This window comes from Carassius auratus, chromosome 12 (assembly GCF_003368295.1).
Source record: "Carassius auratus strain Wakin chromosome 12, ASM336829v1, whole genome shotgun sequence".
NCBI lineage: Eukaryota > Metazoa > Chordata > Actinopteri > Cypriniformes > Cyprinidae > Carassius > Carassius auratus.
The window spans coordinates 5,735,363-5,751,392 of NC_039254.1; the positions used below are offsets into that span (position 1 = coordinate 5,735,363).

Below are 16,030 nucleotides of genomic sequence, written 5' to 3' on the forward strand. Positions count from 1 at the left end.
TCTATAGTGTCCTTGCAACATGTTTATACCTCAACATACAACTCCCCACATACACAATTAAATGCATTTGTGACCTTTCTGAAAGCTGACCTAATTTATGCTTCTTACTAAGAGGTAGAACAGAACTGAAGGCCAACTGACCAGTCCAGAGGGAACTTCTGGTTGTTCGTGCAGAAAAAAAGCCCCTCATAACTCCTGTCTGACAGGTCCACTAATCCAATGTGTCACTATATAAGAGCATATGCATGTGCACATGCCTGTTCTCAACCTTTTATTAGCGGTACGGGTCAGCCATTTGTCTTACAGTGACAGGGTCATTCATGTGCCTTGAAGAAAGGCGTGTCCTCATCAGAATTATGATACATGACTAATACATGTGCAGGTCAGACAGTTTCACCATAGATACCATATCCATCTCCCACGATACTTCAGCTCATATCATATGACAACATTTTGACAAATGGATAAGAAAAATGGGAAAATATTACACTTCATCTCAAAAAAATATCTCAAATAGGCATCACTGAATGTAAGAAAACAGAAGGCAAAATTGGAACTTGATAGAGATAGTTGAATATTGCTGAGGTGCCATTGGCAGGTTGCAAACAGGATCAAAAGCAGTTCTTGCAGTAGATCTAAGTGCATAAATGTGTGAAGTGTGCCCTCTGCAGGTTGTTTAATGTTTACAATTTATGTGCTTTTGAACCTCTCTGTGTTCTATGCTTTTCATTGTATATCATAGAATATATGATTCATAAGAATGAGCTTTTCTCTCTTTTTTTTCACATAAAGATAAATGCTCAGTTGCATTCTTTGGATGTTAAGTCATAATCTGAACCACAGATTAAATTTGAAATTCTTTCCTTAATACTAAATTAACATAATCTTAAACCCAGATAATTCTGTACCGTTTTTATCTTATGTCAGCAGACTTAAAAATCAAAAAATCAAATGCAGGGCCCAGATAAAATCTTAAAATTGGGTTATTCAAAAGAAGAAAAAAAGTTTTGGCTTTGATCTTTATCAAACCTTCAGATCAGTTTTTTCTGCCCAGTTTTATTCGCCTATTCATACGCCATTATCAAAACGTTTTGATAGCCTAGGTTTTATTATCCTAGGCTATCAAAAAAAGAAAAAACGTTAAATGGTCTACAGTACACACGATTTCTAAACCATCAACAGAAGTTGATACTTTTAAATGCTTTTAAATATTATTGAACATGAGATAAGTGTCATAAAATGTATACTAACCTTGTCTGTGGAAGGTTATATCCGATGTCTTTTGCTTTGACCAATGACCATGAGATGGCGTTAAACGCGTAACTTTAACGTAAACTTTAACGTGAAACGCGGAAGGATATCGAAAAGTGAATTAAACAGTATAGTCCCACACTAAGATTAATATTTAGACAACTGTCAAATACCACGTTTTAAGGAAGAACTGAAATTAAAACACTTAAGTAAACAAACAATAAGTAAATAAATAATAATAATAATTTCCATGAATAGTCTGGTATCCTTGCCCCATTTTGCTGATCAAAGGATTGGTCAAAATTATTTTGTGTGGTTATCCACAGTAATGTCACAGACATTATTTATTTAAATTCTAGCTTTAGTAATTCAAGGCTTCTTTTATTTTTGGAATAATGTTTTGTTTTGACCAATCCCTCCTTTCCCTACCACAACTAGAACACAGTTAGGCCAGGTACAGTACACAAGAAAACATTGTCCTCTAGTGGACATATTGTTAATAAAAGACAAAATGACTTTCTGATTTTATCAATGCTCTTTATTTAAAACCTGATAATGATAGCATGTTAGAAATTCCTATTTGCTTGCAGTGTAAATTTGAAGTATTAGCATTGTTTTCAATGTGACAAATGAAGCCACATTTTAATCTTCCACGTCTTTGGTGTGTTTCCCATATAAACGTATTGTTCAATAACAATATTGGTCACAGATCAAGAGTATCACAATAATTAAGAATTCGAACGATGTAGTATCAAACAAAACAAATTATATACACAATACAAAGAGCTGCGTGTCTCAACCTTGACTCTCTAAGCCCCTGAAAAGTGTCGGAATAAAAGGGAATTAAGCTGGTATTATACTTATCAGTAAGGTCCGTTGTGAAAGTGATAGAACAGGAAAACTGTTTGTTTCTCCTGCTGGCTTGGTCCAAGTTCAGTAGCAAAAAGAGTCTTCCACAATAAAATGCAGTACCATCAATACATTTACAAGACTAAAGAACTTGTACATTTATTTAAACAATGCAGAGCATTATAAAGGCTTGGCAACACTTAGAAACAGATAACCTCTTGTACATCTGTCCAGCGATCACAATTGGATATGGCCAGGAGGATGTGTTTTAAACAAACCAACACGGTGAATAAGTTTGGTTAAACACTTAATATATCAAAGACCTCAAAGGCCACAGTTCTCTAACTTGTTCTTATTTATTGTAAGACTGTGGTGGTTTTGAACACTAGCTCCTTGTTTAAATTGCATTGTGAGTGTGTATTGTAAGTACTGCAACTGCATTTATCTATGAAATCTTGCAGCTCGTCCGTGCACAGTTCTGGGATGGGCTCAGGGGTGGGTAGATGATTTTGGATTTTTTGGTTCCGTTCCTTTTTTTAGCGCTGCTGGCTATGACCGAGTAGGAACGGCCGTGCATCATCCTGGCGTTGAGGCCGTTGGCCATGGAGAAGGACTTCAGATGGCTCTTTAAGGCAATAGGAAGGGGAAGTTTGTCCACAAGGTGCACTGGAGTGCAGGAAACGATAGAACGACAGCACAGATCCTGCAGACTCAACACTGGACAAAAGAAAATAACAGGTTCAGGTTATATGCAACATATTAGAGACCATAAAAACATCCTCAGTTCACAGGCATGACATTTTTTTTTTAAACATTATGCCTTCATAACATGTAGATATGCAAGAAATCTGTCATTATATGGTTTATATAATAATTCGGAATTTGTCAGCAACGTTTGTCTTTTAAGGATGAAGTCATTCAATGGAAACTGAAGCTGTTTTATCATATTGCTTGGCCTTTAAATAATCTCCAGTCAAAATAAACACATGATGCTTTTATTCAAATGCCTTAATCTAAGCTTAGTAAATGTTTTTATATCGCTTGACCTTGTTCATACAGCCATTTTTCTAGCATAAACCAAAGCTATGATTATTAAGAGCTGAAATGTGCTGTGTGGGCGGCTGGCCATTACATTGATATTTGAACACTGGGTGTCTCTGCTGTGAGAGGTATAAAGTCTCAAAGCTTTGCATACTTCAGGTTTCTAAAGTGTTCCTTTGGCCTATACATAATTGCAGGATTGGTCTGAGGAAAAAAAAACTTGTATTGCTGTTGCTTATGTGGTGATTCTCAGAAAGGCTCCACTAAAAGGTCTGCTTTATTCTAAGACGGCATTCCTTAATGCATCATTTCATCTCAGAAACATTTATGGTGAAGCTTGTTTAATTCCCGGAGAGAACATTTCCAACCTCAGCTACATAATGAGTCATAGGGAGACGTTGATGGAAGTGTAGTGAAATAAGACAGCAATGGCATTGTTGTGAACTACCGACAATTGTAGCTGTTTAGCTGTCTTTTCTCTTTGTAATTGTTTTATATGATTCATGTTTATTCATATGTTTTTATCTGAGTCTTGAATGTAGACAAACATGATACATTACGAAGTGTAAGGGGTAGCGAATTCCATAAAACGAGGAATGGACAAAAGACCAAGCTCAGATGATCTGAGGGACTGGGCAGGAGAGTAGGAGTAAAGTAAGACAGACAGATATGGAGGAGCAAGACCATTTAATGCCTTAAACATTAGATGTAATATCTTAAAGTGAATATGTGATGCCACAAGTAACCAGTGAAGATCAAGCAGTAGAGGATTAGTGTGAGCAGAACACCATGTGGAGGAGAGAACTCTTGCTGTCGAGTTTTGAACATACTGTAACCTTGCAATAATTTTTTTTAGCAGACCAAGAGATAGAGCACTGCAATAATCCAGACGTTATGTGATCAATGCATGATTTAAGATTTAAGCATTAGCTAAAGAAGATTTAAGACGTGCAATATTACAAAGATGGAAAAAATACATTTTAACAGAAGAAATATTAGAGGCAAAAGACATAAAGATTACAGACAGATAAAGCAGGCTTAACAAGAACCCTGTTAATTTCAAAGGACAGGTCGATCCTTTTGACTGAGGCAGCAGAGCCCATCAGCAATATTTCAGTTTTAATATTGTTTAATTTAAGAAAATTAAATTAAAATTAAATCCCTGAAGCATACAGTAAGTGAGTCAGGCAGTGATGACCTATCAGAGCTAGTGGATAGTTAAATTTGAATGTCATCAACATGGCAAAGGAATTGAAGTCCATGCATGCGTATGATGTCATCAACTGGATATATATAAATTATAAACAGCAGTGGACCAAGAACTGAACCTTGAGGAACACCCTGTGAAACTAGAGCAGTGGCAGATTTTTTCCCTTGTATTGTGATATAATATTTTCTATCTCTGGTGGAGGAAATGAGCCAGGAAAGAGCTGAATCAATGTTACCAATATTAGAAAGGTGAGAGTTGAGTATTTTGTTACAGACTGTGTCAAAAGCAGAGCTTAGATCAAGAAGAATCAAGATGTTTTTTAACATGTTTTTTAGCACCTCAGAGGGAGAAATAAGGGTTAGTGTGTTTGTAGAATATTGCAAACAAAGATTTGAACATGGAATTATTAATAGTAGAAAAGACATATGAGGATTTTGCAGCATTGAGGGCAGTACGGTAATTGAAAAAAGTTGAAATAGCATATTTTGATAGGAAATGATTTATAGAAACTATTTTCACATTCAGATTATAAATTATGTACAAACATGGGCAAAATTTGGTGTTCCCAATCTTACACTGAACATAGTGTTTAATATTTTATATTAGTATGTTTTGAGACAACTTGTAATGTAAAAATTGTTATTATGATTTTAAGTTTGTTTTTAAAATATCATACGGCTACAAAAGTTTGAGTCCCAATTAGATAATGCCCATATCATATATATGAAGCCTGACAATAGAGGCTTTTTACCTTTATTGGGTCTCCAAAGTCGCTCCATACCATGCCTCATAAGCACGATTCGGGCCAGCTCAGTGAAGGACTCAGTAATGTTGAAGTTACAGAGAGGGCTGACCTCGAAGAATGTGACCCCCAGTCGCTCTGCAAAAGCCTGGGCGTGCTCGGTTGTCACCTGACGCTTATAGGCCAGGTGAAGCCTGTTTCCCACCAGGATCTTGGGAACACCTGGTGCATGCTGGGTAAAAAAATAAATAATAGTTACAAAAGCACTCAACTGGTTGAGTGATTTGCTTTATATTATTATATCAAGACAATCGCTTTAATAATAAAGCAATTTTGAAAGAAAATGCTGTGCATCATCAACCCCCTGCTATCTACACAAATTAGTTACAGAGCTTCTATATCATTGCAATGATTAGAATCATAACTGCTGTTACTGAGTTGCATAACAAGCACATTTCCTGAAACAGAGATACACATCTATTTTAGCACTTTTTCAAGATGATTAGCTTGTGTTGCATTTAATGTGATTTCAAAGCCACTAGTAAGAACCCATCTGTTTATACTCATAATCATACTGCACTGCACATTTAACATACTGAATACTGTAGCTACAGTAGTTTTGATATTATTGACCTGATTTTACCTCATCGATCTCTTTAATCCATCTGTCGATGCCGTCAAAAGACCACCGGTTTGTGATGTCATATACAAGGATAACGCCCTGTGAAAAAACAAAATTTGTTATCGACAGCTTACAGTATATTAAATCTGGAATGCACTTTCAATTCAAAATTAAAGAAAAAATTTAACCGTAAGCTTATCATCATCTGAGGTTTAAAAAAGTCAGTGTGGTACTGAAAGTGGTATTATTTAACATCTCACACAGTATGTGACTAAAATTGTTGGCAGAGACGTTTACGATGTAATGTCAATAAAGACTGTGGCTTTGCTCCAAGAGTTTCTGTTATTAGGTTATCTGTGTTGGCCAGAACAGGGAAATGTCGTATCAACAATACCAGTCCACTCCATTTTATAGCAGGAACTGCTGATTATTGGGTGGGGTGTTTAACAACTGTCTGGGAACACTGGGATTTTTTGAGATATTTAAAAGCTAATTTCCTAAAGTGTCTTTGCACATTATATACAATAGGCTACACACAACCACACAAATGGTGTCTGATGAAAGTCATAACAAAATATGACAACAAATAAAAGAATAACATCAATTATAATTACAAAGATTTTTTGTAGTTTATTTTAAATTAATTATGTTTAAATAAATAATTATAATTATAAATAAAATCATAAAAAATATTACATCTATTACATCTATTACAGGCATTCACAAACTCACAAGTAGCGACAAATCATTTAAATTTATTATATTTATATTTGTGAATAAAATCATTTAAAATAACTTTGAATTTTAAATTATTCCAAATAAATAATTATAAATATTATAATCCAAAATGTATTAATTATAATTGTGTTTTTATAATTTATACCTGTGCTCCTCTGGAATATGAGCGGAATATGGTGCAGAATCTGCCTTGTCCTGAGGTGTCCCTGCAAAAAAAACAACACAACACAGAGTCCGCATGACAAAGGACACATTCTTCGTACTTCTGTTCTTCAAAACGTCTGTAGCTATTGTCTTTCCCTCTGCCTGGTGACATGAGGAGCTCTCTGTGGTTGGTGCCAGGGCAGCAGACTTTGAGTAGGAGCAGTGAAATGAGTCATTCACCATCCAGGGCTGAGCGCAGCACCAAGATGTGCCAGTCATGTTGCAACGGGTAGGACTGGAGTATCACAAACACGCTGCACTAAAATGCTTCGTCTGTCAAGGCCAGATTATCAATAATTGATTCCAGACTCTTGCAAAAAGCTTAGTTCTCTTAAAATGCGGCAGAATTTATAAACAAGTTCTAGCCATGACTAGTGGGATTGAGGGAAGAGTTTGTTGGGGAGCGCTGTAATTAACATAGCCAGACGTTTGGCATGTTCACTTCATATTTTGGAAACCGACGGGACCTAATTGAGCATACACAGGCATGATGGAATGGAGGGGGTGATCTTTAATCTCTCTTCATGCTCGGTTTGAGTTCAAGAAGATAACAGGAGGAAATCAAGTTGAACTTTAAGGTTCAACATGAATTTCTAGGACATGACAGGTGCCGCAGTCATGAGTTTCCAGTTTCCACAAGGAAAAGTAACTGCGATGTAAAGCTACTCACCAAAGCTGGAGTTTGACTCTGCGTCCATCGAGCAGTATGGTAGTTGTCTTGTAGTCAATTCCTACAAGTGAAAAAGAAATAACAAAATTACTTGAAGGTGAAATATCTATTTTTGCAGCACTAGCGTCACTAAGTGTAATTGCTAGCAGGCTTCCTGGCTGCCATTGGTCAAAAAACAGATAGCCCCTCTCCAAACTCACATTACTGGTTAACCTAATCAGGCTAGACAAAGCCACTATAGGAGAAAGCAGAACTTAGAAAAATACAGTCAACAGTTTTGGGTCGGTAAGATTTTGGTTAATTTAATAAGCAATGACCGATTCAGACAGATTTATATTTCAATAAATGCTGCTCTTTTGAATTTACAATTACTCAAGGAATCCTTATACTAATATACATCAAAGTTTCCACTAAAAAATCATAACTGTTTTCCGAAACGTTATGTGAGCAGCAAAATCAGAATGGTTTCTGAAGGATCATGTGACACTGAAGATTGTAGTAATGATGCTGAAAATTCAGCTTTGCCGTCAATAAACGATATTCTAAAATTTATTAAAATAGAAAACAGGTATTCTAAAAAAATTAGTGGTCCAAGCAAAAATATCCCACTTCCAACTATTTAAGATATTCTGGCCCTACATATGGTTATGTTATTGTCTTTAACAGATTTCAAAGCCAAAACGTTTTGTAAAATAAAAACACCATACTTAAACCAGCTGCACAATTTGAGTTTAATACTTATCGTTAGGGGGTTTGTTCAAATTCCTAATATGAGCAACAGTAATGTTCACTAATAATCTAATAACTGCAAATGGGAAAGGCAAGTGGTGAGAAACACGGAAGAATATTCCAGAGAGATTTTGCATTTTATGTTCAAATAAAGACTGCATTCCTTTACTCTTAGCCAATCTTTTATTTACAAAGTCCCTCTTTTGATCAAGCTTTTGGGTGACAGGAACTATGGTTAAGTGACGTCTGCTGGTATGAACATGACACTTGAGGAGGATGCCTAGGCTGAGATTGGAAAGCTTTAGTGTCACCTCTGTGGGGGGTTCCGGGTTCCACACACATACACACTGGCATTCTGAACACTCTTTATCCTAGGGAATTTCAGAGCCCATAACACATTCCACTGCGATGAGAATGAAACCCAACACTGTGAAAACATACATGGAACAACTGGGAGATTCCATTAAAGTGACAGAAAGAGCATTTGAAAACACCGTCTCTGTCACTAAAGAATGGAACCAAATGAACCAATCACAATCCCATGTCACCCTGTGAACTCTGAGGTCACTTAGTGAATTACAGCGTATCCAAAGGTATGCGCTAATGGTGAGGTTTAATGTTCTGTACATTAAACATCAAGTATCAGGTATCAAGCCCTGGGTGAAAAATGATGCATTAGTTCTGTTTGGGTCCCAGAGACTGTATTCATTTATTTGTGATAGAATTCTGCTTCAAACAGTATCTTTTACATGATTTTTTGTGTTTTTGAACGTTTCTTTTATGCTCACCAAGACTGCATTGATTTGATCAAATTTACAGTATGAAAGGTAATATTGCAAAATGTTATTACAACTTAAAATAACTGTTTTCTATTTTAACATATTTCAAAATGCAATTTATTCAGGCAAACTGAATTTCCAGGGAGTCACAGAAAATATCCTAATATGCTGATTTGGATGATCAAGAAACATTACGTTAACATTATAATCAATATAATCAAATTGTATTGTACTGTACTGGTTCTTATTTTTATGGATATCATAATTATTCACAATTCTTTGATTAATAGAAACATCTAAAGAACAACATTTATTTGAAATATAACGCAAACATTTTTTTTTTTTTAAATGGCTTGGTTGAACAATAAATACTTAATTAGATGACTTCAACTACAGAACAAAAACATATTTTATCAAATAAACATGACCGGCGCTTACGTCATATTTCCCATCACTAAATAAATATTTTATCAAGCTTTTGATAAAAGGCTTATTGTGAATTATTTAATTCAATGTGATGCATCACTTTTAGACAATTATTGTATAACACCAGCTTTCTAGCTTTTTTTTTCTTTATAAAAATGGCTGCCTGTAGGACGCAGTCTTCCTGTTTGTGTGGGCAAGCTCTGATTCATCCTGACAGATTTTTTCACACTAACTCTTTCTGTCTCCTCGCGCAATTACCCTGCTCTGCACCTCTCCTCACCTCCCTCATAGCAACCAGCAGAGAGCCATAGACCTTTTCTGACGGGATGACACATACGCCGGATCAACAGGAGTAAGTGGATGAGGATGAAGCCTCCGTGGATAATGGTGTTCAAAGTCTAGAGCTGAGGGAGAAACAGTTATGCTAACACTTACTGATCCATCCCTGTGCAACTTCAAGTCATGAAATTATAAAAAAATGAAAATACTGCAAGCTGCTTTGTGGCCTGTGGAGACGTTGTGGTTGACCTCAAAAAACATCAAACAGATCAGCCAGAATTTAAAGCGGCATAATTAAACTCAAATAGACATCAGCCAGGCTAGACTTCATAGTTAAAGGTAAACTAAGTAATTTCTCCCTGATATAAATAATTAAATACATTAAAATAAGTAAAATAGAAAGAAAGAAAGAAAGAAAACGCTTTTTTTAACCATGTAGACCCATATTGGTACCAAAAATGGCTAATGTTGAAATTCTACTCAGGGACAGTCATCCCAAAAAATGACAATTCTGTTATCTGTCATAACCTGTATGAAGTTTCTTTCTACTTCTGAACACAAAGGTAGATATTTTGAACAATGTTGATTATCATACATTCTTGGTTCCCATTGATTCCATTGTATTTTTGTCAATACAATGGAAGTCAATGGGAACCAAAACCATTAAGTAACTTGGGTGGACTATTTGGGTGGACTATGCATTTAAAAATAAAATACAAAACTAAAATCAATCACTTTAAATGCTATAGGTGAATTTAGGCATAATAACACGATAATATATAGTATGAAAATTCAATGTTCCTTTTAAAATTTCCTTTTATATTTTCAAGATTACGTATTAACTTAAGAGTGTGTTAGATGACAGCAAAGATGATTTAATAAAAAAAAAAGGAAAATTAGCATGCAAAAATAAAGATTCATTACAAAAATATTGACTGATACCAAAAATTAAAAACAAACTCTAATACTGGCTAATGACCGATATGGTGCCAATAAATAGTACGTTCCTAATAATTAAATATTTGCTTTTGCATGATGCTGCATCCACACCGCAAGGTGTCAGTATTCATCCAGTATAAGATAATGCAACATTAAAGGGGGGGTGAAATACTCGTTTTCACTCAATATCCTGTTACTTTTGAGTACCAATAGAGTAGTACTGCATCCTTCATAACTCCAAAAAGTCTTTAGTTTTATTATATTTATAAGAGAAAGAGGCGTGACGTGTGGGCGGAGCTAAAGAATCATGAGTGCTCCTCTGAGATCCTTGTCTCAGAGGAGCACCAGGACAAGACCACAGGAAACAGATGATTCTTCTGCACAATCTGACTTTGCTGCAGCCTGGAATTGAACTACTGGTTTTCGTCTGGTCAGAGGAGAACTGACCCCCCAACTGAGCCTGGTTTCTCCCAAGGTTTTTTTTCTCCATTCTGTCACCGATGGAGTTTCGGTTCCTTGCCGCTGTCGCCTCTGGCTTGCTTAGTTGGGGTCACTTCATCTACAGCGATATCATTGACTTGATTGCAAATAAAAACAGACACTATTTCAACTGAACAGAGATGACATAACTGAATTCAATGATGAACTGCCTTTAACTATCATTTTGCATTATTGAGACACTGTTTTCCAAATGAATGTTGTTCAGTGCTTTGACGCAATGTATTTTGTTTAAAGCACTATATAAATAAAGGTGATTGATTGATTGATGAGTGCGAGTAGGCTTTTGTGTTGAGAGCTGGAAACTGTGACATTACCGTGAGGAAATAAACATCATCCAAAACAAACCATGGCTAACAGTCAGATTCAGCCGTTTATTTATGATCCAGAATCAGATCCCGAGGCTGAAACTGAACGAGAGCAGCAGCAGCAACTACTACAGCAGGATGTCTCTATGTGGTATGTATTGAAACTGTATATGTTTGCTTAGCGATTTTGGAAAATGACTAAGTTCCACTTTATGTCGTATTTTTTTTTTTTTTAAGCTGTACATGTGGAAAGTGCAGTTTGATGCCAACATCGCATGTTGTTTACTTGATGTGCTTAAGCGCCAATGGCTAAGTTAACAACACAGAGATATTTGAAGCAGTTTTACTCACTGCCTGCGGTTCAAACACACGATCGTGACCCTTTTTGGTTGGGACTGCATTATCCTTAAGAAATAACTCCATCCACTGGTCCCTTAATGCTGTTTTTTTTTTTGGTAATCTGTGCAGGGTTGTCTTGCCCTGGCAACCAAAAACACACTTCTTTTGTGACATATCGGTCTCTCGCTCTGATCAGTGAATGTCTCTGCTCTGCTATATGGGAGCGTGCGCTCTTCCGGGAGAAGTGCCCTTAGGACCCATATAAGGAAATTCCGCTCCATCTAACGTCACACAGACCCATACTCGAAAAAAACTTTCCGAAACTTGTGACAAAACGTACAACTTAATTTTTGAAACTTTGTCCATGTTTAGCATGGGAATCCAACTCTTTAACAGTGTAAAAAACTCAGTATGCATGAAATAGCATTTCACCCCCCTTTTAGCAAAAAATATCTGATGCGTTGTATCTTCTGAAATGTGATTAAGACAATACAACACACTAAACAAACTGTACTTATACCATTCACAGTCTTGTTTTAATTGTTTCAAAATTCAATTAGTAAATATAATACATTTGATATATCCACAAGCGTTACATAACCTAGAACACATTGAGTAACACATCAGCCTGTACGTTATTTATAAGACAGTCGGATAAATGTTTCAGTGGCACAGAACTGATTTTTCTCTAGGTGAGGAACAGCTGCAAGGATTCAACTGGCACTGTTCCTTTAAAATCAACAGACATTGCAGCCCTTTTCATCCTTCAAACAAACAAGTGGCTTGAGAGGTTCACGCAAGTGTTTAGATAAACATCAGAACGTTCCACTCCTTTATCACCAGCAAAGCCTGGCTGCATCCTCATTCTCCTCAGCCGCATTTTGCTCAGCAGAGAGAACAGTTACGTAAGAGTTTTGGCCAGTAGTAATAATCTCTATAAACAGAAATTCCAACAGACTTCTACTGGCAAGGTGGTTAGGCAAGAGCTCTCCCTGTCTAATCATAATGGAGTTTATCGACGTTGTACATACAGTATGCACTTATAAGGAATTCTGTGAGTTGCTCCCAAGGTTGCAATACAAAATAAATACACAAGTTTTAAAATATGACAGAAGAGGATGTAGAAAATGTTCTGAATCTAGTAAACAATCTAAACAGCAAAAGGCTCCAGCACTGGTCTATTAATTGTTTGCATACCCAGTGTCTTAGAATTTGTTTTCTAAGTATTAGCATCCTGGCAGAGCTGTTTACTGGCCCTACGGGGGCAATATTTTTTCCAGAGAGTGTGTAAATGAATGTAGTATGAAGTCACTTTAACAAGACTGCAGTGGGGTATTAAATTTTCATCACTGTTGCATTGAAAAGAGCAACTAGTTTAACGTTAACATGAAAACAAAATCGACCCTATTTACTTTGTTAATGCACATCCCTGATCTTACTGTGAATTATTAATCAATGTACCTTTTTTTCCAAAAAGTAGTTTGCTGTCATAATTATTTTTCAAAATCAAATAATATTATCTTACTCTGAAACAATTTTCCTTCTTTTGTAACATCTATTAATTCTGGTTGGAAAACCCACTTTTCGAAATCCACTAAAGTCCCCTCTTGCTCAGAAATGTGTCATATTCCTGAAGTGGGTAGTTACTTTAAAGGAATAGTTAACCCTAAAATGAAGATTTGCTAAACAATGCTAAACACATCCTCAAGCCATCCATATATATAGATGAGACTGTTTCTTCACTACAACAGATTTGGAGAAAATTAGCATTACATAACTTGCACCCTCTGCACTGAATGGGTGCCGTCAAAATGAGAGTTCAAACAGCTGATTAAAAACATCACAATAATCCACAAGTAATCCATACGTCTCCAGACAACAAAGTAAATTATTTTGAAGTAAAAAGCTGCATGTGTAATAAACAAACCCATCATTAAAGCATTTTAACTTTAAATAAAATTTTTTAATAAAAAATATTTTTCTCTAGAAAGAGAAATATTATGGATAGAAGACTTGTATTTTAACAGTTTGACGTAAAAAAATTATTGATGTATTGGTTTATTTAAAAAAAAAATCACAAGACTAACGCATCACAAGACTAACTGATTTACAGAAGTTGTGGACTATTGTTAAGTTTTTATCAGCTGTTTGGACTCTTTTTCACAGCACCCATTCAGTGTAGAAAATCCACTGGCGAGCAAGTGATGTAATGCTAATTAGCAAACTCATCAACATCTTGGATGGCCTGAGGCAGAGTACATTTTAGCATTTTTTTTTTTTTTTTTTTTTGTAAACTATTCCTTTAAGAATATAAAATACTATGTCTGTCCAAGCAATACAACTACTATTTAAAGGCTTTGAATCTAAAGATTATTTTGTTCCTATAACCTGTTGCCCTTCTTCTAAAAGTGGCTGACATTCCTTCCTCAGCTGCTTGAATAAATGAGAGCACAACTGTGCAAGCCACCCAGATCTCAGTCAGCCTCTGACCCTAAATGAACAGGTTGGCTGTCAATTTAATTGCTAAACCACTTCAGTCTAAACTAAGCTGTTACTGTTACTGAAGACTCAATGTTCAAATGTTCATCAGAGACCTTGAATTTGCCCAAATGCTGTGACAATGAAAAACAGCACTGAAAATCAAAAGCGTGTTGCTCTTCCTGTTCAAACAAAATAATAAAACAGAATACAGGAAAAAATATGTAAACTATTAAGGATTAAGAGACCTAGTACTGTCAAATCGAGAGCAGTTAATACGTGATATCCTTGTGAATACTTACAAGTAAAGATGTTATAAATATGTGATACCAGCCACATGTTTGCATCGCATAACGAATGTTGTTGGTCTTTTAGGCAAGACACATGAAAAATATGTTGTTAAGCTGTGAAAGCCCAAGGGGGATGGGGGGGTTCACTAAAGTTGATTTTGTCCCCTGGGAAGAGTTACTTTTTTCCAAAACAGGGAGCAACTAATAACTACAACTACTACGAAGCTGTAAAAAAAGAGCGAGACAAACTGGGATTGGAGGAGCGATGTGATCTTGATGTTTAATGTATGTGGTATATTTACTGTTATAATAAATAAAAGATTCCAAATAAATGTAAAACAGATTATTGTTTTTGTGTATAACGATTTATGCTTGCATTGTTTCGACTGACAACAATTCTGAAACTGTTCACAATAGATGAAGTAGATAGATGGAGATGTTTGCTAGCTGATAATAAAATGTATGACACAAAGATTAAATAATCTACAATCCATAATAACAGATTCATCCAGAAAGACCAACTAACATTAGTCTTACTTGTACACAGAGATCAAAACTTACCCATATTGTATCCATAGGGTGACTCACTGGATCCATCCTGTAGACTGGCCAGTATTTCCCCTTTCCCAACATCACTGTCTCCCACCAGCAGGAATTTCAGGAGGAAATCATAAGCTTTTGCTGGGCTGCTCCTGTGGTTCATCTTCACATCAGCCCGATGACCCATTCTGGTACATCATGTAACTGTCCTTTGATGGACTTGTGTTAAATATGTCAGACCACCGGTGCGAATGAACAATATAAGTTGGCTATTTTAAAAACAAACCTACGTAGTATTCAATAGTATTTTCTTTGATTAAAATCTCATGTCCAGTACAACACTAAAGCTGTCCTATTGTTCAAAGATTCTGGTTGTGGATCCACTGATGCTGTTGCGTCACATTAGTAGGTAAATAAAGACCATCGTATGTTTACAGTATAGTAATATAAGTCAGGTAACTTCTTAAAATCGGTTGTTTATACTTATATAATAAATGTTAATCTTTATTAAACACTCCTAATGCTATTTCATCTTTAAATCTCGAGCAAACCTGGTCCATTGAGCTCTCAGCCACGATCTCTCTCTTCTATCAGCCTCCCTAAACAGAAAAATGTGAGTTCATCCTTAGATTTTCCATGATTGGCTCTTGTGTGGAGTTGCTAGGGCAGATCTGCTCGGTCATTGGACATTAATCCCGTCCATCAAACCCCAAGAACGCCCATTTTGTGTTGGAGAGGGTGTGGCCAATCTGCTGTTTTGATACCATAAGCGCTGATACCAGATCAGAGCCCGTATGTTCATCCATTTAGGTTTTGTCGCGCGGACGGTTTCTCGGCTGTTCCTACGTCAGCACTCCAGCGCGCTTCAAGCGCGTGCTCGGGTTTGTTGTTTTCCGGGGCACGAAGAATGACGTAGTGTTAAAATGACGTAATATGATTTTTGTAGTTTTAAACGGGTTATTATAATTTATATTTTCTCCTTTTAAAATCGCTGAAGTACTTTGAAGCTATATTTTAGTATCAGAATAAAAAAGCTATCAAAATCATTAAAATGGGTTTGTTACTTTGCAACATTACTGTCCCTTGTATTTTTTTTTT

At 36.0% G+C, this 16,030-nt stretch overlaps 1 protein-coding gene across 1 annotated transcript; it reads right to left on the reverse strand.

Annotated features, from left to right (window-relative positions):
• Positions 1–1,771: 1,771 nt before the first annotated feature.
• Positions 1,772–15,548, reverse strand: rab40b (RAB40B, member RAS oncogene family). Its single transcript, XM_026276542.1, has 6 exons — positions 14,954–15,548; positions 7,328–7,388; positions 6,599–6,659; positions 5,737–5,814; positions 5,103–5,325; positions 1,772–2,817 (listed from the first exon to the last, which is right to left on the reverse strand). Exons 1-6 carry the CDS (start codon positions 15,117–15,119, stop codon positions 2,546–2,548), a joined length of 861 nt encoding a protein of 286 aa, XP_026132327.1. The 5' UTR covers positions 15,120–15,548; the 3' UTR covers positions 1,772–2,545.
• Positions 15,549–16,030: the final 482 nt, after the last annotated feature.

Coding starts and splice junctions, on each gene's coding strand:
- rab40b (XM_026276542.1), bottom strand. CDS start 15,119: ATGGGTCATCGGGCTGATGTGAAGATGAACCACAGGAGCAGCCCAGCA. Junction 7,389..14,953: donor ACCCTATGGATACAATATGG/GTAAGTTTTGAT, acceptor TTTCACTTGTAG/GAATTGACTACAAGACAACT. Junction 5,326..5,736: donor GGATTAAAGAGATCGATGAG/GTAAAATCAGGT, acceptor TTTTTTACCCAG/CATGCACCAGGTGTTCCCAA.